The following is a 23,408-nucleotide window of genomic DNA, read 5'->3' on the forward strand; positions in this document are numbered from 1 at the left end:
TAATACAAATCAGTTTTTCTCACATAAGAACCTCTGTGATTCTTATCCATTGCTTGGATTCTCTTCCCATAACTCTCTCTCTTCTTTGGACGAACACAGGCAGGTTAGCCAAATTTTTATTGTTATTTTTTATTTTTATTTTTCATTTTTTTCCCAGTGAAATCCATCTTCAGATAATGGGTTGGTTTATTTCTCTATTCATCTTTGTTTTTTTGAAGTGGAAAGCTTCGCCACATTGAACGTTTACAGTATTGCTTGATAGTTCAACACGAAATTGCAGTAGTATCATGGAAAGCTATCATTCTGTTTAAAGTCGGGGTTCTATAGTGGTCATGTGCTTTCTTTGTCACAATACTTGATCTTGATGTACTTAATCTTTTGAGTTTTGAAATAGGTATCTCCATGTGGTTCTTTATATGGCAAAGAGGGCTTGGAGTCATGCCATGGAGAAAAGACAGTTGCCATATGGGCCAAATCCGTAAAGGTTCATTCTTCAAACATTCACAATGTCTGAATTTCACTATTCAAACTATAACACCCCATTTATTTTTCTTTTATTTTTTCTATTTATTAAGGTTTAAAAAGTAATAATAATATTAAAAAAGATAAAGATAAAGATAAAGATAAAATAAGATAAGATAAAAATGTGGGAGAGTTAGAGGGGTTTGGTTACAACCGAACTCTTTTTTTTTTGTTAGTTTTTTTTGGGGGTTTTGAAATAGAAGAGAAAAACAAAGAGACGAAAAAAAAAAGACAGGGAGAGAGAGATAGCTATTGCTTGAGAGTGTTTGAAAAAGAAAGGGGCGGAGGAAAACAACACTTTACCGTTGGTTTTCGAGTTCAGCAGTTATTTCGCTTTCATTAAAGTTTTCGTTTACGATTAATTCTGGTGAGTGGGCTAATCTTTCTTTCTTTTAAGAAAACTATTTGATTTAATTATATATGTGTTCTACTCGAAATTTTAGTTCTTTGATTTATTGGAACCTTAATATGAAATCAAGTATGGTTAGTTTGATCGATCATGCTGTGTTACTGCTATTGCGAAATTATCCTTATTGTCTATATACCTATGTATTTCGTGTGGTATATAACTATATATATTTAGATGCTAACTGTTGGTCATTCATTAGAAGTACTTTGGAAACTTAGACGTGTCATAACTTACTACACGTGAGATAGCTTCGGGTAATATCTTCGGGTATTCGTTTTTATTTTTGGTGAATGGTTTCCGGGTGGCTATCTAAAGTACTTGTTTACTGTTGAGGTAATAAAGCAAGATGGGGTCCTGTTGATGTTGTCAGATCATATTAGATAGGTTAACTTTGGAAATGGCTTTGGGTAACTTTACTGTTTTTATATATGTGGTCATGTAACCATGTTTGTTTTATGATATTAGTTTCGGACCATAGATATGCTGCTATTGGGAAATGTTTGGTTTTTACTTTTTACACATGATATAGCTACGAGGTAAAGCAAATTAATATACAATTGAATGATCTGTGGTCAAAAGTGGAAAGGTTTTACTGAGATACATGAATATATTTTATGTGTTCCATGATTAAATACAATGTGGTTTTAGTTGAATTGAAAAAAAAAAAAAGATAGTGTTAGTGAAGGGTGATAACGTGTGATTGGAATACTCTATCAAGGATTTATTTGGCTGTGATATTCATTCATACCTATTTATTTCTCCGTGTACATATTTGTGGACAATGGAACGTGTTATATCTTATTAGCTAAAAAAATTCTATTGTCGTTTGGGTTTATAAAAATTAATCGGTTTAGTTGATATAAGAACTACAAAGGCTTGATTCCACTCTTGAAAGATTTGGATACGTAGGCAGCTTTAAGTAAAAGTGCAGCCACTACACCATATTATATATTATATATTAGTTTTAGTGATAACTATATATGTACAATGTTAGTATTACATTGGGTACGTTATAGTGGTTGTTTAAAACGGTATTTCTTGAATGTGGCGGAAATGACCCAAGATATTCTTTGAATGTGTCATGAATGACCTGTTAGTGTAATGATAAATGATATTTCCTAATAGGCAGGACGAACCATGTGGTATCACTTAGACTTAAATGTCTTAAATGAGGTTTTGATTATGAATTGAAAGTTGACTGGTTGAGATAAATTTTTATTGTGATGTCTAACTCTATTTTGCAGGAGGGTAGGACTCAATAATATTTTGTACAGGGACGCTGTCCTACCCTTATACAGAAGTGTATATCGGTAAGATTTAATTCAATTATTAAGTTATTAAGATGAGTTATTATAATGAGTTAATAGAATGGAAGTCTTGTTTGGGAAGAAACTATGCCGGTTGAAATGACGGAACTACCTGTTTTTCAAGCTGAGAATGGTTAAGTTATAGGTACATATAAAGTGTTTGTTTGAATAATTAGAGTCTGCAAATATTTTTTATGTGGTTAGTATACTCATACTAGCAAATTCCATTTTGCTGACCCATGTTTGCTTTGTTTTGGCAACGTGGGTGTGTTCTTGGGAACATAGGTGGAAGGCAGTGGAACCACGGCGTTTGATTTGGATTTATTTCTGGAGCAGTCCGGGAGTTTATTTTATTAGGTCTGATCTTTTGGAAGTATGTAATAACGTAGTTTCCTATTCATATGATATGAGAATACAATGTTGAAGACCTATTATTCTTAGAATGTTATATTGATGATTTTTGGGATGGAAGGTAGTCTTTTAATAAAGTGATGGTTGATAAATTTTGGAGATTATTGTTGTTAAGTTGATTCTTTATGATGTAGGTTTTCGGTTTTAGCATGGGTTGTATCTACCCCGTCATAGCCTTGGTTTTTAGACAATTGAACATAGTGATGTTTGAGATATTTATATTTCAAATATTCACTTGGTAATTGTTTAGAAATTCGGACTGTGACACAAACATAGCGTAGTTGGTATTATAGTTTATTTATCAATATTTGAGAAATTAATTAGTTTTGAAAAGTTCTTGTCTTTTGGTAGTTTGATTTATTTAATGTAATATAGGTTACTCTTTAAATCTATCATGAATTCCCATATACTATAATTCTGTGTGTGCATTTCACCCTTTCTCTTACCAGCCGTCATTTCATATCCAGGTTCATTGAAGTAAGGTTTCTCAAGTATAATAAAAACAAGGGTTAACTAGTATTACACCCACCCCCTAGATGAGCCAATTAGGATTTCCCCACTTGGATGGGAAATTAGGGTCTCCCCTAAAATACACACAAAAAAAAAAGTCAAAATGGGTTGACCGAAATTTTTTTGTGTGTATTTAGGCGGGAGACCCTAATTTTCCATCTAGTGGGGGGGAAATCCTAATTGTCTCATCTAGTGGGGGGTAATACTAGTTCACCCTAAAAACAATTAGTATTGAAAAATACTCACCTAAGTGCAACATCCATGACTTAAGTTAAGACTGTAAATGAGTTTTGTATGGCTGAAGCAAAAGTTGGTGAAGAAGTTTCTAGAAAATTTAGATTTTATTGCGAGTCAGACTTACTTATTTGGAGTTGCTTAAGGACCACTGGCATGTGTAGTTTGTTTTGGCTTCTTCAAGTCTGTTGCATCACTTTTCTGTCATTCTGATGTTAAGTAAGTAGGAAGTAGTATAAAGACTTAGGTGTAGCACAACACAATCTTAAAAGAGTTTGGGACAACGTAAATAACGGCTTAGCTTTTACAGACAATCTTGATTTGGCTGTAATTGAAATTAAAGGTTTGTTTTTGAAGTAGAGATGTAGACATTGAAGGTACTAGCAATGTCATATGTGGTGAGTGGATGCCTAGAACTATTATTACGTTGAGAACTAGCTTTAAGCATGTCAAGTGGATTTCTATAACTATTGTTACAGCACGGTTTATGATCTGTTTCTATTTTCTACATGCTACAGTTCTACACAGATAGTGGTGAGACTTCAAATACCTTCAATAGAAAACCTAATGACATCCCACGATTATTAATTTATTAAGGTAATTGGTACGTGCATATATTCAGACAATAGTAAGTGATCAACTGAATTTGGTATAACCTGAGTTTTAAGTTGAGCTCGAGTTTAAAATTATATTGCCTTATTAACTAGATAATCTTAGTTCAAGTGTCTCGGTCACTACATTTATGTAATTATATGTTGGTTCGTTTCTCTTTTTTTTCATTAGAAATATAATCTTTGATCATAAGCAAGGGCTGAAGCTTTATCTTACATTGCAGGTGGATGACTATAGCTGAAATGGGTCAGTAGTATGTACAAGATTAAACATAATGGAGTTACTCTGACAATGACTATTCAAACAGTTAGTTAATTGGTTATGGATAGCAAGAACAGCATCAGTTAGCAAAGAATGCACAGCATTCCAGTAAGTGAGTTTTTTGTTGTACTATATTGTATGTTATTCAAGGATTTTGTAGGATGAATTTGTTTGTTATTAAATATATATAGAATAAGGAGGAATTGTCTTAAATAGATCCAGACTTGAAACAGGTTGGTTTGGAAAAAAAAACCCTAATTACAATGTCTTACCTTATTGAATTTAAGTTTCTTATGTTATGTTTTTTCTTGCAAGTTTATTTATTTCACTATAATGATATATCATAATAATATTGGCATAGTAGTTATTGAAATGATTATTATGAAATGATTATTAAAAAATTGACACACCTCTCAGATCAAATCCGCATATAAATTTACTTGGAACAAAGAACAATGCTTAGTAAATTGATAGACAAATATCATAATGTGAAAGAGTATCCGTTACTATAGAATATACTAAATATACTACTTGGAACAAGAACAATGCCTAGTCAATTTCCTGTATTCTTCATGCCGCATGTCGAGTAACAGTTTGTGTAACACCATGCTGAAAACTTAAAGCTATCCCTGCGTCTGACCTGAATATTTGGAGCAATCCTGTGAACTCCAAAATCTGTTCACCAGGGAGGCAGAAAGCGCCGCACTTTAAACACTTCATTTCCTAACCATAACTTGTATCACGCCCCAATTTGTAAACCTTTAACCATAGATTGTAAACGTCATCCTTAAGTTTGAAAAAATCCTATCGAAAAAAAACAAAATACACTTTGAAGATGATGTTTAGGTTAAAAAATGATATCCCTCGTCTAGTCGTTCTATATTCATTTTCACTTCATTGCAAACCGTCCTATTCGTTTTCATATCTCAGGCTTTACGTTTGAAAACTAAGTTACCAAAATATTCCGACCACGACTCTAATTGACTGGACGGTGGAGTGTTACTTCCTTGTATATGGTGAGTGCTTGTTCCATGACATGAGCTTGAGCCAAGGAGTTTGCTCGTTCCTCAATAGATGGATGGTCATGATCTCCTTTCGAAAAATCAGGATAACTCAAATTGATATTCTTCCAAAGTTCTACTGCAATTCGAGGATTATATCCTGCTGAAGCCATCAATAGTAGCCCAATGTAATCTGCTTCCAATTCTCTCTTACGTCTATTTAGTAACATGTGTTGGAATTCAACAAGATGTCGAGCTACAACATGCCCAACTTCATGGGCAATGACTGCTGACACTTCACCATCGGTAAGCGCTTGCAGCGTTCCTACACAAATGAAAATAGTTCCACCAGGGATACAGAACGCATCCATAACAAAGTTATCTATTACTAATATATTCCAATTAAATCCATCATAATAATACCCCGAAGCATTACTATTTGGATTACACTTCACCTGTCTTTCTAATCCTTGAATAATATTTTTAAGTATCAACTTTGCCCTCACACTATGAGGATCCTTCTCATCTAAGAGTTTTCCTTTATATTTAATCATACAACCTTCCAAAATAAAATCTCCTAGTCGTTTCTGCATCATAGTTGACATAATGAGACATTTCCGATTTGTAAACGGAACATTTACAATACGCATACCATGATAACAAAACATATAAGATAGAGTACCAATCCAAGAAGAAACCACAATCCCAGAAGCAACCGCAATCGCAGAATCTACATTGTAATATCTTTGAAAACTAGAAGTAGGAGGCTTACAAGTAGGAATAATAGTGTTACCATAAAGTTGAGTAGTTGAATTAGTGAGATTGTGAAATGAGGTGATTCCAAGCTTTGCTCTCCTGTACCAATTCATGATTCTGATGGAGTTGTGCCGGGATTGAGTCTGAAATGTCAACTTTTGTAGACGAGACAAGAAGGCTTGTGGATCCGTTAGCTCTCTTCAGCCCATATTAGGCCCGTAACTGGCAGCCCCAATTTGCTCCGAATGAAATCGCAATGCGAGAATTTCAATTTAGATGTAAGCAATTAAGTACTCAGCTCATTTGAAATTGATCTCAACATTTTAGGAGTGTCCATAAATATTGGTTCCTTGAGCCATTCAACTGATTCAAGTCTAGATAGATAGTGCTAGTTGAACCATGTTACAGGGTTTAAGTTGTTGCTAATCCCGACCATTGATCATAATGCAATGTCGAGAGTTTATTTACTTTCTAAGTTTCTAGTAGCCTATAAATTTGTTTTGCTGACTTCTTGGGAAGGGAAGCAGCAAGCAGGTTTCAGGCATTGAAAATTGGTTTAAGCCAGGCTAAGAACTGATATTCTACCGGTTCTTTTTCTTGGATCTTAAAAATTCTTAAAATGCATAAAATCACTAGGTACTAGGGAATGAATTATTTATATTGAAAGAAAAAGTGTATTATATTGACCAAATTAGCCATCTCTTGAAAGGGGTTCAAATCCTTGTTTTTTTATTGGCCAGAGAGGTCCCCCACTCCTTTTCATTGATAATAAAAAGATGATTACATTTTTAAATTCTTTTTCCCTATTACATTCTCATATATAAATTTTTTCATATCCTCTGAAAAAGGAACTAGGAATAATCTCAATATATCTAACAGATGGAATGTTAGATGCTAATGAGTCCACAAGTCTGTTACATTCTCTATATATGTGCTGGATAGAGAATAAGTCCATTTGAATCATTGCCATTACAGTATGCTTTGCCTGCCATGGAAACTCCTTAGACTTGAGAAAGGACGCTACATTAGTGGAATCTGTTTGGGCATTTATTTTTCTAATGTTGTGCGTCACTGCTGGTTGTAACCCCTTTTCAACACCTTGAAGTTCAATGAGAGCTATTGAAGAAAAATCAGATTTCCCCTTTGCTGCACAAATAACGTCACCTTGATCATACCGGATAGTTGCTGCCCATCCTCCTAAGTTGTCTTGTACTTGTAGGGTGCCATCAGTGTTGAGTGCATGCGTCCCTAACTCTGGTTTAGCCCAAGTACAAAATTGATCCTACTTTTCTTGAAATGGGATAGATCATAGATGTGAATATTCCATATGTGCATTTGTTGCTTTCTCGGGTCCATTTTGCATTTTGTAGTTGACTGAGTGAAGCTTGGTCTTAACATCTTGGAATATCAACCGAGCTAACTGTGCTGCTGTACAATTCTTGATGCTGAAAATTCTCTCGTTCCCCTCCTTCCACACCCAATACATGAACCCATTAAAGCTCAATCGAAGTGCATCCTTTTTAACTCCTTTCCCATATCCATGCTCAGTTACCCATTTCAATTCCTCCAACCAAGTTGCTGCCCTCGACTTGTTATATCCCCCATGCCAGTAAGATTGCCCACACTGTTTGAGAATAAGAACAACGAAAAAACAGATGTTCTTCAGTTTCCGCGTGCTGCCCACATAGGATACACATCATCAGCAACCACATGCCATTGCATCAGTTTCTGCCTTGTTTTCAAACCATCCAGTAAAGCTATTCGACATATGAAAGAGTGCCGGGAAATTTTGTTTGGAAACCACACAAGTTTGGACCATTTACATGAATAATGCTTAGTAAATTTCCTGAATAGTTCTGCCGCATGTCGAGCAACAGTGTGTGTAACGCCATGCTGAAAACTTAAAGCTATCCAAGTGTCTGACCTGAAAATTTTGAGCAATCCTATGAACTCCATAATCTGTCCACCAGGGAGGCACAAAGCACCGCACTTTAAACACTTCATTTCCTAACCATAACTTGCATCACACCCTAATTTGTAAACCTTTAACCATAGATTGTAAACCTCATCCGTAACTTTGAAAATATTCTATCGAAAGAAAAAAAAAATACACTTTGAAGATGATGTTCAGGTAAAAACATCTACTCATCTACATTCGTTTTCACTTCATTGCAATCCGTCCTATTCGTTTCCGTATCTCAGGCTTTACGTTTGAAAACTAAGTTACCAAAATATTCCAACCACAACTCTAATTGACTGGACGGTGGGGTGTTACTTCCTTGTATATGGTGAGTGCTTGTTCCATGACATGAGCTTGAGCCAAGGAGTTTGCTCGTTCCTCATAAGATGGATAGTTACCTTTTGAAAAATTAGGATTACTCAAACTGATAATCTCCCAAAATTCTACTGCAATTCGAGGATTATATCCTGCTGAAGCCATCAATAGTAGCCCAATGTAATCTGCTTCCAATTCTATCTTACATCTACTTACTAACTGTGGGATTTCATTAGGATGTCGAGCTACAATATGCCCAACTTCGTGGGCAATGACTGTTGCCACGTCACCATCGATAAGCGCTTCTAGCGTTCCTCTAAAAATACAAATAGTTCCCCCAGCGAAAGAGATTGCATGAATCCCTAACTCATCCACTACTAATATATTCCAATTAAATTTATCATAATGATTAAACCCCGAAGCATTACTATTTGGATTACGCTTCACCTCTCTTTCTAATCCTTGAATAATATTTTTCAGTATCAACTTTTCCCTCACACTATGAGGTTCCTTCTCATCTAAGAGTTATCCTTTATATTTAGTCTTATACGCTTCCAACCGAAAATTTGCTTGTTTCTCCTTCACAGGGGAACAACGAACGAAATATTTCCGATTTGTATACAGAACATTTTCAATACGTCCACCAAGATAACAAAAAACATAATATAGACTACCAATCCAATAAGAAACCAAAATCCCAGAAGCAACCAAAATTACAGAAGCACGATCAGACAAGTAATATCTTTGAAAACTAGTAGTGGGACTGGGAGGCTTACAAGTAGGAATAATAGTCTTACCATAAAGTTGAGTACTTGAATTAGTGAGATTGCGAAATGAGGTGATTCTGATGTTTAAAACTTGTTTGAGTATTAAGGGTTTTGGAAATATGTTTGTGGAGTTGGAGTTGGAGAGAGGGTGTTTTAGAACTAGGGTATTTGTTCTAGAAGTAGGAATATTACCATCAAGTTGAGTAGTTGAATTAGTGAGATTGTGAAATGAGGTGATTCCAAGCTTTGTTCTCCTGTACCAACTCATGATTCTGATGTTTAAAACTTGTTTGGAAATATGTTTGTGGAGTTGGAGTTGGAGTTGGTGTTTTAGATCTAGGGTTTTAGATTTTAGATCTTGGAAAACTAGAAGTAGGAATCTTCCAACTCATGATTCTGATGTTTGTGGTTTGCTGGAGTTGAGTTGAGTTGGAGTTGGTGAAAAGTGAAAATAGAGAGGTTTGCATCTATTCTATAAAATTAGTTTATCCCCCATTAGTCAAAATTGTGAAATAAATATATTTTTTGATCTACATGCATCACTTTTAATTTCATAATAATATATAATAATATTTTTAAATAGTACATATGAATCAGTTTGAACTTCTAAAAGAATATGTGACATATTTTAGGAGAGAAAACAATATACAAAAAAAAGTTAATATGAAATATGTAATGAAATATACCTGATATGCTGCTCTGAAAGTTGGATAAATTTGTCCATTAACAGTTTTAATATCTTCATAAGACAAAGGACCTTTGACGATATTCAACAACAGCCGCAGATAAAATCTCTCTCCTAAAGTAGGATGTGCATAGTAGACACGTCCAATTTTCTTCCCATTTTTTCTTGGCTTCCACTTTCTTTCTTTTTTATCTCATACGAATTTAGTAGGAAAATCAACATACATAAGACCCCTAGCTAATTCTGGATACTCAACATTTGCTTTAAACCACTCTGTGAACTTGGTTTTTTATGAAGATTTCCTCTTTACTACATCTCTTGCATCATCTCTCTCATTATAATAAACCAAATGCTCACCTTCAAGATGGAATGGTAACCTTTCAACGCCTGGTCTTATGTACTAAATATCAAATTTCAATAGTCTCCAAACCGCTTCAGAAGCAGATAAGAATCGGCAGTCTAAGAAATTTGCAACTTCATCAACATCCTTTACTATTTGATGATTACTATCTTTGTCTGTAACCATGTTTTCAACAATAATTGCAGTAGCCCTATCCCTTCCCTTGTTAATGTATTTGAAAAGGTATTTGATTGATCTTCCCTTGTTGCAGTGTTCCACATTAATATGAGCTTGGTACTTAACTATCAAATCAACATTGTGTGGAACAACCCATCTGTTATCAACTTCGATCTATATTCTTTTTCATTCCCTTTCGATTGTTATTCCGCCTCCTGTAAACTGTGAAGTCATTGTCGTCAATAGTTGTTTCTTCACTAAACGGTCTTGGATAGAACTTAGTACACTTTTTCTCATTCATGCAAGGGGAATCTAAGTTTTCTATTCCACATGGCCCATATATCATGAATTCTAGAACTGAATCATAGGCAATTTTGTCACCAATTGGGTCAGGTAACACTGCTGATATGAGCTTATTGATTAGTGAAGGAGTAGTAGGCTTCGAAGCGTTGTCTAGAAAAAGTAAAATGTGAGCGTGTGGTAAACCTCTCTTTTGGAATTCAATAGTGTATAATGCTGCAAAACATTAACAAAAACCGTGTTTATTAATATTTTCATAAAATATTTTGACTTTTTAAATTATTTAAAACAGTATAGTATATAGGTTACCTGCCCAAGCCTTTCCAAATTTCTTGCGCTTTTGTAAATTAGTCATCAGTTCATGCAATTTCATCTCAAAAACTCTTGCAACAATATCGGGAAAGTCTTCTGGTTTATAACCAGGAGCTATCATGTCAATACATCTTTGGATTTCTGGCCATTTAGGGTTGCATGTAAAAGTAATGAAGAGATCTGGGGAACCTGTGTGTATGCATATTGCAATGGCATCTTGATAGTTTTGTACCATGTACCACGGATCACCTGTGAAAGATGAAGGAAGAACTAACCGTTTGCCTACAGTACTAGGCCTCGTGTCACCAGCAACAACTGCATCTACTAATCCTTGATACAATTCTGCCTGAATCGTTTGTTGATTATTTCGAACCCAATCCATTCTATTTTGTTCAACAACTGTATAAGCATCTACACAAAGTTGCTGCCTCAATTTTTTCGCACAAACTATAGTCTGGCCTTCATTGTGTCTAAGTTGTAATCTAAAAGCATAGTATTCTCTCATGCTAATATTTTTCTTTTTCCAACTACTGCATTGTTTTCTATATGGAATGTCAAGTCTGTATCCATCTTCAGCATGGGGGAACAAAAGTGGATACTGCATTGCCATGAAACTTGGAAGCAATTCGTTGATTCTCTTCAAGCCAAATCCTTTCTTGTCCACAATAACATCTTTGTGCTCGTTAAATTCATCACCATTGCCAACGATTAGACCAGCTATCTCTTTTGATGATGGCAAATTATAAAGTCTTCTATCTTTTTGTCTTCTATTAATCAATTGTATACTGACGTCGGCCACATGACATTCTTTAAATCTATCCCTTGCCATTATGTAAGTCTTGCTGAGTTCGTTGGTAACATTCAACATATTTATCAATCTTTAAACAATGCTAGAATCTAAAGCATATTTTGGATTCCTCTTAACAATTTTCTTATTAAGAGAGTTCAATTACCTGTGGGTGACTTCATTTTTAGTATCATGTATGTACAACTGTGCAAATCTTGGACGCACTCCTTCAGCTAGAAGCAATGTCCCAATTTTGTGGTGATTTTACCCTTTTATTTTATAAACAAAGGGTGCCTTTCCATCATTAACTGAGCTCTGAACTTGTCCACCAGTAGATGTGAACGCGAAGATTGAGTTGTAATGCTAATGTTTTCCATGTAATTTAACAATTTTGACTCTCCATTGCAATCCAAAAGATTCTTCAAAAATTCTGGAGTATCTTTTAGAAGAGGCAATTGAACTTTTCCATTCTGACAACATATGGAGAATTTAGGATTAATAGGTTTTTTGCTCCTATCATTCATTTCTTCGTACTAGACAATAGCTCCACAGTGAGAATATATGGATGTTGGACATCCAAAATCCAAAGGCTCAAAACAACTTCTTGCAAGGCAAAAAGTTAATTAAAATTAAAGAATTTAATTATAAAAAGAATATAAAACATTGCTGTAAGAAAATTACTTTTATGTGAGACATCTATTCCACCTGAAATGGAAAGTTCAGTTTCATTGTCCACTTCAATGTCAGAATCTGATCCACTCATTTGTGATAAGTAATCATTATCACTTTCATCGTCAATGTAATTATTGTTTCCAAGGCTCTTCAAATTTAGCATCTCTTTTCATTTAGCTCTATTTATTTTAGCTTCTTCTTCACTTGTTCTGGGCATAGATACTGTTTAAAAAATAATAATATGTCATTTAATAAAGTATTTGATGCTATAAGAACAATAAATTGAATACATAAGAAGAAAATATTTACCAAAATGTTTCATTATACTAAGACGATTAGATTTATAACTTCTCTTTTGTGTTTTCCTCCTTTGTTTTCTTTTGGCTAGGGTAGACTTTGTAATTGTTGTTCTTCTAACTGATACTTGATGCTGACCTGCAATTTAAAAGTAATATTAGTATGATGAATATATAAAGTACTTGTCAAAATCGTTGTAAGTTAAGACATACTTTCTTGTGAAGGAACAATGTCACCAGAAGTTTCTTCCATATCATTAGGCTTGGTCTTCTTTGGAGAAGTTTGAATCTCTACTTGAATTTCATCTGAATCTTTCTCTACATTAATGAGTGCTTTTCTTTTCAACTTAGCATGCATGTTGCGAAACCAAGTAACTATGTTTTTTTCTGAAACATTACCGTGTTGATTTAGTTCAACTTTCAAATTTATTTGGACTTCCATTGAATTAATCAAATACTTGATGCAGTTTTTCAAGTTGGATTGTTGTTGGTGTCCATTGCTTTCTGCTGGATAAATTCTCGTCAACCGAAATCATGTAGAACAGAATACTGTTGGAAGCCTAGAAAGAAAAGGAGTCAGTTAACTCAGAAGCACCCAAATGTGTTGTGTTGGACCAAATTTGAGTTGAACACTGTAAAACTCGATGTTAATTGGAGGTGTCAGTGTGGATAAATCTAGAATTGGTGGACTTGGGCGTATTAGTGATGGTGGTGGTCAGAGTGGTGAAGCAATAAAATCAGCAAAGCAGCAAAATCGCAGCTTGTGGAGAGTTTCTTCAACAGTGAGTGAAGCCAATTTGCTCAATCTTTATATAATACTTGACAAATATTACTTTATAAGCAATTGACTTGTGTTTATTCTGATGTACTCAGCTGTTTGCACATATTGCTTCCGATTCTATACTGAAGCCCCTAGTCCACTTTGCAGAGTTCCCAGTAGCGACCAATTACCCATCCACATCTGTAGGAGAGTTTGTCGAGCTAGAACTTGCAGTGATCAATTTGAAAGGGAAAGCGGAAGTAAAGGCTTTTCCTTTGCCATGCATGAGGTCGAAGCATGAGAAAACATTTTGATTAAGTGTGTTTGTGTTTCTTATGTACCAAAAAATATGTACTAACAATAAAAAAATACTAACCTTAAAAAAATACTAACATTCAGTGGAAGGAATTTGGAGTCCTTTCAAAGATGGTGTACCAGGGAAAAACCTTCAGTCTAGGAAAAAAAACGAACCTTCAGTGGAAGGAATTCGTAAACCTTTCAATGATGGTGTGTGCTTCGTGAATATTGATGTGTTTTCTTAGGATTTCTTTATGTATATTGGCGTATGCTTTCAATAGGTTTTTGTTGAATGCTTTGTGAATATTGATGTCTTTATATATATATTTTAATATGACATCAGTTGTATAGCATAAGAATTCTGTCGTTGATCCATTAACTAATCCGTATCCATATCTATTAACTAATCCATATCCATATCCAATAACTAATACATATCAATTAACTAATCTATTAAGAGTTGGGCAGTTAGTGTTTTAATGTAATATGCTGAAAATATGGGTATAAGCAAATTTAAATAGGTATAAGCAACTCAAAGCAATATGCAAACAGTTTAGCACTATAAGCTTTGCCTATATTGCTAGAGCAGTCACAAAGCAAAATTATGCATTTTTTTATCGAACTTGTTCACGGGATACCCTAATGACAACTATAGACGATTGTATTACACGTATATTTTCTGAATTGTTGCTTGCATTTTCTGTATGTTCCTTCGATGTTTCTGTTGTGCTAGGACATTATACATTCATTGTGTTATTGTTAGTTTCTCACCACGTTCTCATGGCGGGATTCTGGAAAAGGATTCTTTGTGATCTATCACTTGCATTAGGTACATATAAGTTGCAAGAAAGTATTAATAACTTGTGATTTTGTGAATGATTCGAGCGAGCAAAACGTTTCATAATCAAGGGAATAGACCATTGAGATGTTGGAGTAAACCATGATAATTCCTATTATTAGTAAATCTGACTGGCTAGCATAAATCGGCAATAGTTCTCTTATATGAAACAACAACTAATATCTTTAATCATAGAAACATGTCTGAAAACCTTGTACAAAAATTATGAGAAATGTCCACAGGAGTAAAATTTTATATATACCAACAGCCAACCACATCCATTAACTAAACTTTTGACATTACCATTACATATTAATGACAACAGAATTCTTTCCTAACCATAAATATTTTCTCAAAGTTCATATTGTCAATTCCAAGTTGGTTCACTGCAGTGACAAACTGTTGATGGAGCTCAACTGACCACACTACACGTGGTTTCTTAGACGTAGAAAGGTCGTCATTTTCCAATTCTCCTTCATCTTCTTCTTCTTTAGCATCTTTCCTCTTCTTCTGAATTTTTCAGCTGCAATCGGTTCCTTCATTAGCAGATGAAGCATATTCAACATCATCACCAACTCATTTATGTCGATCAGTGTCCTCCAATGCTATTGATTGTTCAGGATCTCTACTTACACTCCACCTTTTTCTAACGACATGTTGCCATACATTTTTCAACTCTACCAGTCTTACACACTAATCAAATAATCACAGGCTCCATGCTTAACTCCTCTCATTACCGCACTTGTCCTCCCATCAGCCGACATCACTGCAAAAAGAAAGTTTGAATTTGTCTATAAAGTGTAAAAGCTAACATCTTTAATAGGAAATGGTACTCACTGATAACAGGAAGGTCCATTTCCAGTCCAACGTGTTCAAGGAGTCTGAATCCGTCACTATTTTCTTATGTATATGAAACTTCACACTCCTTTCATAACCAAGGAACAACTTGGGTGTCCTTCCTTTTGAAGAATGATCAGATTTTGTGATCACAATAATGGAACCAATTTACTTCCCTATTCGCCCAGCCCATCCGATAAGTTCTTCATGACTCTCAAAGACCTACAATTCAAACAAAAAACATATAATTTTAACAAATCATAAAGAGAAAAACTAAAACTCATAAGAAGGAAAAGTACCCTGTCTGTTATGAAATGTTCTGTCAGATCAACATTCATAAATTCATTCTCAAAATTCCACTTTTAAAAGCGAGATGTATACAAATATGTACAAAGAGATGTCTATACATCTTGTAGGTCTAGCATATTTTCAAAAGAGCTAAAGATGATTTTGCATGAGGTGAGGCAACATTGAGTTTTAGACACTATCAGTTGTTGAGTTTCATGCATTCTCACAACATTAAACGAGTTGAAAAAGAAGTTATTCATTGATGAAGCAAGTTTCATTTCCTATATGCTATCAAACACAGGATAAACAATCCTCTTCTACAAAAAAGAAATTGGAGCATGGGGAGAAGATTGGAAGTTTCGTCAAATGGTCCAACTTTCTAGTAAGTCACAACCATCAATCTTGACGCAAGTAAATTTTAACTTGGTCTACGTACAGCTGTAAATGGAGTAGTTTACCTTAGCCTGGCGATAGCCTCCAAGTATGCGTCTGTATTGCTGGCGAGCATCAGGAGACTCAACCATAGATAACAAATCACTGATGAACTCATATGTAAATAACGATTAAAAGTTAGTGAAGTAAAATCATCTAAAAATTAAATCAAAGTAGTTATGCACTCATACAAGCTAGAGCTGCCAGAATTGTTGAGAAATAATCAGTGATTAACAATGGTATGTATGACCTCTATCTCTCTTTGCCCCACTTTTCAAATAAAAATAAATAGTTATAAATTCTAAAATACATACCAACTCAATATTATGATTGGCGATTATTTGCTTAGATTATTAACAATATTTAAACAATTCCTGGAAAGTGAATCAATTGAGGGATTAGCTCTGATGGTTCATGGGATTACAAATCTTTTTCGTGTAATAAAATTCATATATGAAAGAGAATGTGGAGATTGTAGAGTGTTTGTGAAGTTTTTTTTTTACATAATATAGAAATTGATGTGCACCTGTTGTGCTGATGACCTATATGTTTAAACTTTAAATATGAGAAGCTTTCACCACCACTAAAGCAGCACTGAAAAACTGCTTATGTGCTGAGTGGTAGTTGCATTTGTTTCAGTATGTGTACTTAAATGGTTTTCATTTTATTTTTAGATTGTTTTGCATGGCGTGGTAAATATAATTGCTGAACCAATTGGTGAAAGAGATGGGATAGAGCTAACAAAGATTTGTCTGTGCTTTGATTTAATCAAGAAGGTAACATGAATAACTATAGGCATTGATCATTCACTTTGGTTTCTTATACCATAATGTCAGGTCAACAGTACGTCGACTCTTCAAATTCAAGCACCGCCAATATGTTCTCTAAGAGGTGTTGTCTTCTACACAACCACATTTTATTTGATCTACGTCTTCTTTTAGTTGTGCATCTTCTTCACGACTCCATAGAGAATTTTTTTTTTCAAGGTATTGTTCTAGCATATTGTTCTTGATTGCTTAATGACTTCTTAGATTTTTTGGGTTCTCAATTGTTGTGTTTGATTGTGTTCTTTATGGGTTTATGGTTAATCTTTGATATTTGGATTAAAGTTTTAGTAGATTGTTTAATTTCTTTTACACTCATATACAATGTTAGTATCCTTTAAATTGGTTTATGAAAAGTAGAGAAAATATATAATATAAAATAAGGAGTTGTGGTGTCTAGTGGTGCATTTAGATTGATTGTTTCTTTATTGTTTGAATTTCGTTGAGACCAAAATTGGTTTTTTACAAAAGATTTAATGATTGTATCGTAAGTGTGTGGTATGACTAATTAGGCACTTTTGATGTGAGGAAAACTGATCAAATCTCAAATCTCTTTTTTGGGAGTGCACTCGACATATAGAATGAACAACTTATATATTGATATTTAAGCGACTCTTTTTTCACTTTATTTATTGTCTTTAGGTTGTTTGAAGTAGTGATTTTATTATGTTTGTATGAAATGGTAACTTAGTGTGTCTTGGGCTTAAGGCTCCTAAGTTTGAAGATCTGAATGTTTTTTCACTTTGTATATTGTCTTTGGGTTGTTTGAAGTAGTGATTTTATTATGTTAGTATGAAATGGTAACGTAGTGTGTCTCGGGCTTAAGGCTCCCAAGTCTGAAGTTCTAAATGTTTTTGCCTTAGTGTGTCCAAGCAAGGGCCCTAATTAGGTAAACCCTGAATATATGCCAACGATATAGCAATAATATAGGTTTATTTACTCGTGCATGTAATCCACTATTCTCTTTGTTGTTGTTTCTTTGCATGCCAAGTGAGGATGAGATATTTTATTCTTTAATTGAGATTTTTTCATGTATACAAGTATTTTTGTTATTAAAGGATTTTGATTTTTCATGTGTGACATTATTTTTGATGCAATGACCTTATATGCCTATATCTTTGAGCATTAACCATCAAGAAACAGTGTCAATAATAACATAGTGTATCATCACTACGTGGCAGATCATCTAAAAAATCCGGCTAAGCATAATTGTCTTGGTCAGCTTCACCTGACTAACTACTCCATTAACTACTTACAAATCGGGCTACATTCTTGCTACTAATTTGTAAAAACACGTGTTGCACCTTGAGCATTTATCTTTTTTTTCTATTAAAATATTAATTATGTTATCTTCTTAACAATTCTTATGAAAGAAAGCAAGACTAACCGAAAATCATTACAATATCTTGGAGAATTTTGTTGCCAAAACACTAGCAATCATTTTTAAACTCCTTCTCATGTTGTTGTTGGGTGCTTCAATATCCTTTTGAAACATGTTTTCTTTTTGTAGAATTGTTATTGGGCATAAGTTTTAACTATTTATTGGATCCATTAAATTTAATTTTTATAAAGGTGTATTGTGCTAATAGTACACTCTATTTTGCTGTAATTTTGTACGTTCAAGTCCATTAACATATGAAGTAGGTATTGAATTATGTGTATAATTTTTTTTATCATATAGTCTGCTTACCTTTGACGTCTTCTGCAGGTTGATTACATCAGAAGCGCATTGAAGACCAAGTTTGTTTTCTAATTCAGCTGTGGAGTGTGGAGTGAGGAGTGAGTTGAGCAACCTTCTCATCCAGTCATCCCTGAACACTACTTTATTCTGTTATGATGACAAGTGATTTCTTACTCCTGGGAAATGTGTGCATGGGCTGGCATAACCGTGTTTGGCTACTACCCTAATCTCAATTCTCAACTAATACATACAAGGACTGGGTTATCCGTGTATTTGGCTGAATGTTATCTACCTAACATTTAAAGGATTTTTCTTTTACAATCCTATGTCAAGTAACTGGACATTTTTAGTATTAGTATTAGTATTTTAGTCCATGACTAGTTTATTTTAATAATTTCTTAATAAACAACCAACGATTTTTATGTGTAGGTATATATTTGTCATTGCTACAATTTGTGAAATATTGTTTTGGATGACTAACATCAAAGAAATCTATTTGCAATGTTTGATGCTACTGATATTGGGTTATTGTGTTTGTTCAATTATTAGTTAACCGAGAAAGTGTGAACTTGGGGTTTAATACTTTGTCGCATGATTTTACTTGCAAGTTCTTCTCAGATTGAAATATATATTTTAATACACCTTTGATTTGTTTTATTTTATTTTATTTTTTAAATACATATTGAATGAAGAATGTGAAACCCCGTTTGATGGAATTTAAAGACGACGTGAAGCTCCAACATGAAGCTCCATCTTTACAGGGTTAACTTGCTAAAGAGACTCTAAATAATTAGGTCTTCATGCCAAAAACAGAATGTACCAAAACACAGGCAGTTCCAAGGGTAACTAAATGCATCCAAAACCAAAAAAACTTACTCATACACCCACAAACAAATTATAAATGTGTTGTATGTGTTAATCTGTTTATACGAGCCTTTGCACAGAGAATTTCACGAATCTATGTCTATACCTTTCTGAGGAAATTATAAAGGTTTTATCTCACACACACATTTAAATTGGAAAAGTCATTGAATTCAAAATTTAACAGTTGAAATGATTTTATAGTGGAACCTGTTCACTTTATATTTTTTACAAAAAAAAAATATATTTATTAATTTTTTCTTCCCTTACATAAATTAAGTAAAACGGCACCCATGCAATGCATGGTAAAGTGTATATTAAGTTACATAACTTCTCTATATTGTCCATTGATACAAAAAACAGCCTTTTAGTCTAACAAATTATTGGCAATGAGAACTTTATCAATTAATTTACTATCTGAGTTTCAATATAGTTTGGAAATAAGTTTTTTGATACATAATAATAAAATAAAAAAAATTATATAAAAACGGTTTCCATTCGTTAAACGTGTCAAAAAATCTAGTGATATTTAATTGATTAATCAAAGTCAACACAAAGGCACAAATCCTTAGATATATATTATAGCTCTACCCTATTGGCTCTATTTTTTGAGCATTTCACAGAGTCTCCAATATTTTGTAAAATTCTTTGGCTAATTACGAAAAAGTAAGAGACTAATATAGAAAAATCAGACAATTGACAATCACATAGACTCCAGTTTTTTCTAAACTCTATTACTAATTACGAAAAAATATGATATAAAGAAGGAAACAATCTCATCTAGAGTTTCATAGATTCTCCAACTTTTCCTAAACATTATAGCTAATTACGAAAAAATAGAAAACAAAAAAACTAAATTGCTAAAAATAATAGTTTCCACCGAAAATGATTTTCCTAAAACTCTTACGCCACAAAGAATAGTTTCCACACTAATCTTAGGTGAAGTTTAACATAATAAAATTTCTTTCTAGAAAAAGACAATGAAATAACGAATGAAAAAATGAATTGAGTTGCCTAAACATTTACTTTATACATTTGTTAATCTCACATGTGACTGAGACAAAAAAAAAATAAAATAAAAGTCAACTAATCATAAAATAAGTAACAATGTACACCAAAAACTAAGTGGACAACAAATAAAATTGTATTGTATGCACTATATGTCTATATGGGCCTAAACAAATAAACTTGGATAGATTTAATGCACTATCCACTTTGGGATTTAGACATTTAGTCATCGTTAAGGATTTCAAAAACCACAGTAATTACGACATATTCCAATTAAATTTCTGAATTTATAATTTTTTTTTCAACACTATAATGTAATTTCAACACTATATATATATACCAAACCAAAACAAATTCCAATGGATTGGAAAATTAAATTATACAAAAAATAACATCACAAAACATATAATAGAAAATTTTGCATTCATTCTAATGCAAGCTCACATGTATATAAAAAAATAAAAAAATAACGGCAAACCAATAATGACAAATATTTTAAAATATATATAATACTACATAAAACTAAGCTCAAAAAACAATTAATGTGAAACCGAAAACTGGATGCAAATACATCGAACTAACCTCAAATAATATTTAACGGAAAATCAGAAATTGGATGCAAATGCAAACATTAAACTAATCTTAAAATGTAATTAATGGGAAAATGGACTATGGATACAACTGCATTAAACTAATCTCAAAGAATAATTAACAGGAAATCAAAACTTGGATGCAAATACATCGAATTAACATAAAAAAAAAATTGTTGGGAAATCAAAAACTGGTTGGAAATGCATTGAACTAACCCTCAATGATTAAATTAATGGGAAATCGAAAACTGGATGCAACTGTATTGAATTAACATCAAAGAAAAATTAACTATAAATTGGGAACAGGATGCAAATTCATAGAATTAATCTTAAATAATAATTCATGGGAAATCGGAAACTAGATGCAACTGTATTGAACTAATCTAAAAAAATAAACTGGATGCAAATGCATTGAACTAACATCAAGAAATAATTAATGGAAAATCGAAAACTGGATGCAAATTCATTGAACTAACCTCAAACAATAATTAACGGAAAATCAGAAACTAGATGCCAATGCAACCTTATCGAATAATAAACGAGAAATAAAAAACTGGATACAAATGCATTAAAATAATCTCAAAAAATAATTAACGGAAAATCGGAAATTGGATGCAAATGCATTGAACTGACCTCGAAGAACAATTAATAGGAAATTGGAAATTTGATGTAAATGCATTGAACTAACCTCAAAAAATAAATAACAGGAAATCGGAAACTATATGCAACTGCATTGAACTAACATAAAAAAAATAAATAATGGAATTGAAAATCAGAAACTGGATGCAAATGGATTGAACTAACCTCAAAACATAGTTGTGTTATATGTTGTGGGAATGTCTCGATAAATATAGTTTTGTATTTAAAATAGTGTTTATTTTATCTCTTTTCATATGATTGAGAACGCCTTGCTATTCAAGTAGCTTCAATATGAACTTCGCCTTATTAGGCAATCTCACAAAACTTTAATCAAACTTCTATTATTAAACAACAAAATGAAGTTGAAGGGTTTTATCAAGGGTGAGTTCTTTTTTTTTTAATGGATAATGGGCTTTTCACGTTATAAGAAATTTTTTACGAGTTATCAATATAATATTCATATATAATAGTTCTGCATATATAGTTGCAAATATTTTTCAGAATAATTAATATAACATCACACGTTCGTAGATAATATTTAAAGATCCCACATAGTGAGTCATGTATAATTTAAAGAATAATTAACGGAAAATCGGGAACTAGATAATTTTTTATGATCCCACATAGTAAATGAAACATAATTTATTTTTATATCCTGTTTGAAGTTGGTATTACACACCACATTGGATAATTAAAAGAAAATTAAAAACTGGATTCAAATACATTGAATTGAGTTCAAAGAGTAATTAACAGGAAATTGGAAACTTTATGCAAATACAATAAACCAGACTCAAAAAGTAATTAACTAAAAATCGGAAACTGGATGTAACTGCATTAAACTAACGTCAGAGAATAACTAACGAGAAATTAGAAATTGGATGCAAATCCTTGAAAAATATTTAACAGGAAATTGGAAACAATATGCAAATACATCAAACAAACTTCAAATAATAATTAACGGAAATTTGAAACCGATGCAAATGCATTGAACTAATCTCAAAAAATAATTAACGAAAATTAAAAACGAATGCAAATCTGCGTTGAACTAACCTCATAGAATAATTGGTGGGAAATCAGAAACTAGATGCAAATGCATTGAAATTAAATAACCTCACAGAATAGTTAACGAAAAATCAGAAACCGAATGTAATTGCATCGAACTAACCTTAAAGCATAAATAATAAAAAACTAGATGCAAATATATTGAACTAACTTCAAAGAGTTATTAACGGGAAGTTAGAAACTGTATGCAAATACAATGAACTAATCTCAAAGACTAATTAACGAAAGATTGAAAAATGGATGCAACTGCTTTGAACTAATCTCAATGAATAATTAACGGAAAATCATAAATTTTGATACAACTACATTAAACTAACCTCAAAAAATGATTAATGAGAAATCGAAAACTTGATGCAAATGCATTGAACTAACCTCAAAGAGCAATTAACTAGAAATCGAAAATTGGATGCAACTACATTGAGTTAACCTCAAAGAATAATTAACGGAAAATCAGAAACTTGATGCAATTGCATTAAACTAAAATTAGAGATTAACTAATGGTAAATCAGAATTTGGATGTAATATCTTGAGGAATATTTAACGGAAAATCAAAAACTTGATACAAATGCATTGAAATAACCTCAAAAGATAGTTAACAAGAAATAAGAAATCGGATGTAACTAGTCGAACTAACTTCAAAGTATAAATAACTTGAAA

At 32.9% G+C, this 23,408-nt stretch overlaps 2 protein-coding genes and 1 long non-coding RNA gene across 3 annotated transcripts; 1 reads left to right on the forward strand and 2 right to left on the reverse strand.

Moving 5' to 3' along the window:
• The first annotated feature begins 687 nt into the window (after nucleotides 1-687).
• LOC147499833 (uncharacterized) lies at nucleotides 688-4,480 on the forward strand. The gene is made up of 3 exons (XR_015194551.1): nucleotides 688-889; nucleotides 2,524-2,595; nucleotides 4,229-4,480. It is a non-coding gene; the product is annotated as an uncharacterized LOC147499833 (long non-coding RNA).
• A 762-nt stretch (nucleotides 4,481-5,242) lies between these two features.
• LOC147499834 (mitochondrial metalloendopeptidase OMA1-like) lies at nucleotides 5,243-6,136 on the reverse strand. The gene has a single exon (XM_086563543.1). It carries the CDS (start codon nucleotides 6,134-6,136, stop codon nucleotides 5,243-5,245), a length of 894 nt encoding a protein of 297 aa, XP_086419669.1.
• A 4,294-nt stretch (nucleotides 6,137-10,430) lies between these two features.
• Nucleotides 10,431-11,708, reverse strand: LOC147499835 (uncharacterized). Its single transcript, XM_086563544.1, has 2 exons — nucleotides 10,877-11,708; nucleotides 10,431-10,783 (listed from the first exon to the last, which is right to left on the reverse strand). The coding sequence occupies exons 1-2, from the start codon at nucleotides 11,706-11,708 to the stop codon at nucleotides 10,431-10,433; spliced, it is 1,185 nt and encodes a 394-aa protein (XP_086419670.1).
• Nucleotides 11,709-23,408: the final 11,700 nt, after the last annotated feature.

Source organism: Coptis chinensis, chromosome 5, assembly GCF_015680905.1.
Source record: "Coptis chinensis isolate HL-2020 chromosome 5, ASM1568090v1, whole genome shotgun sequence".
Classification (NCBI taxonomy): Eukaryota; Viridiplantae; Streptophyta; class Magnoliopsida; order Ranunculales; family Ranunculaceae; genus Coptis; species Coptis chinensis.

What these genes read in the sequence shown, in the direction of transcription:
- LOC147499834 (XM_086563543.1), bottom strand. Translation starts at nt 6,136, where the DNA reads ATGAATTGGTACAGGAGAGCAAAGCTTGGAATCACCTCATTTCACAAT.
- LOC147499835 (XM_086563544.1), bottom strand. Translation starts at nt 11,708, where the DNA reads ATGGCAAGGGATAGATTTAAAGAATGTCATGTGGCCGACGTCAGTATA. An exon ending in ATTTGGAAAGGCTTGGGCAG is followed by an intron (nt 10,784 to 10,876) that starts GTAACCTATATA and finishes AATGTTTTGCAG; the next exon opens with CATTATACACTATTGAATTC.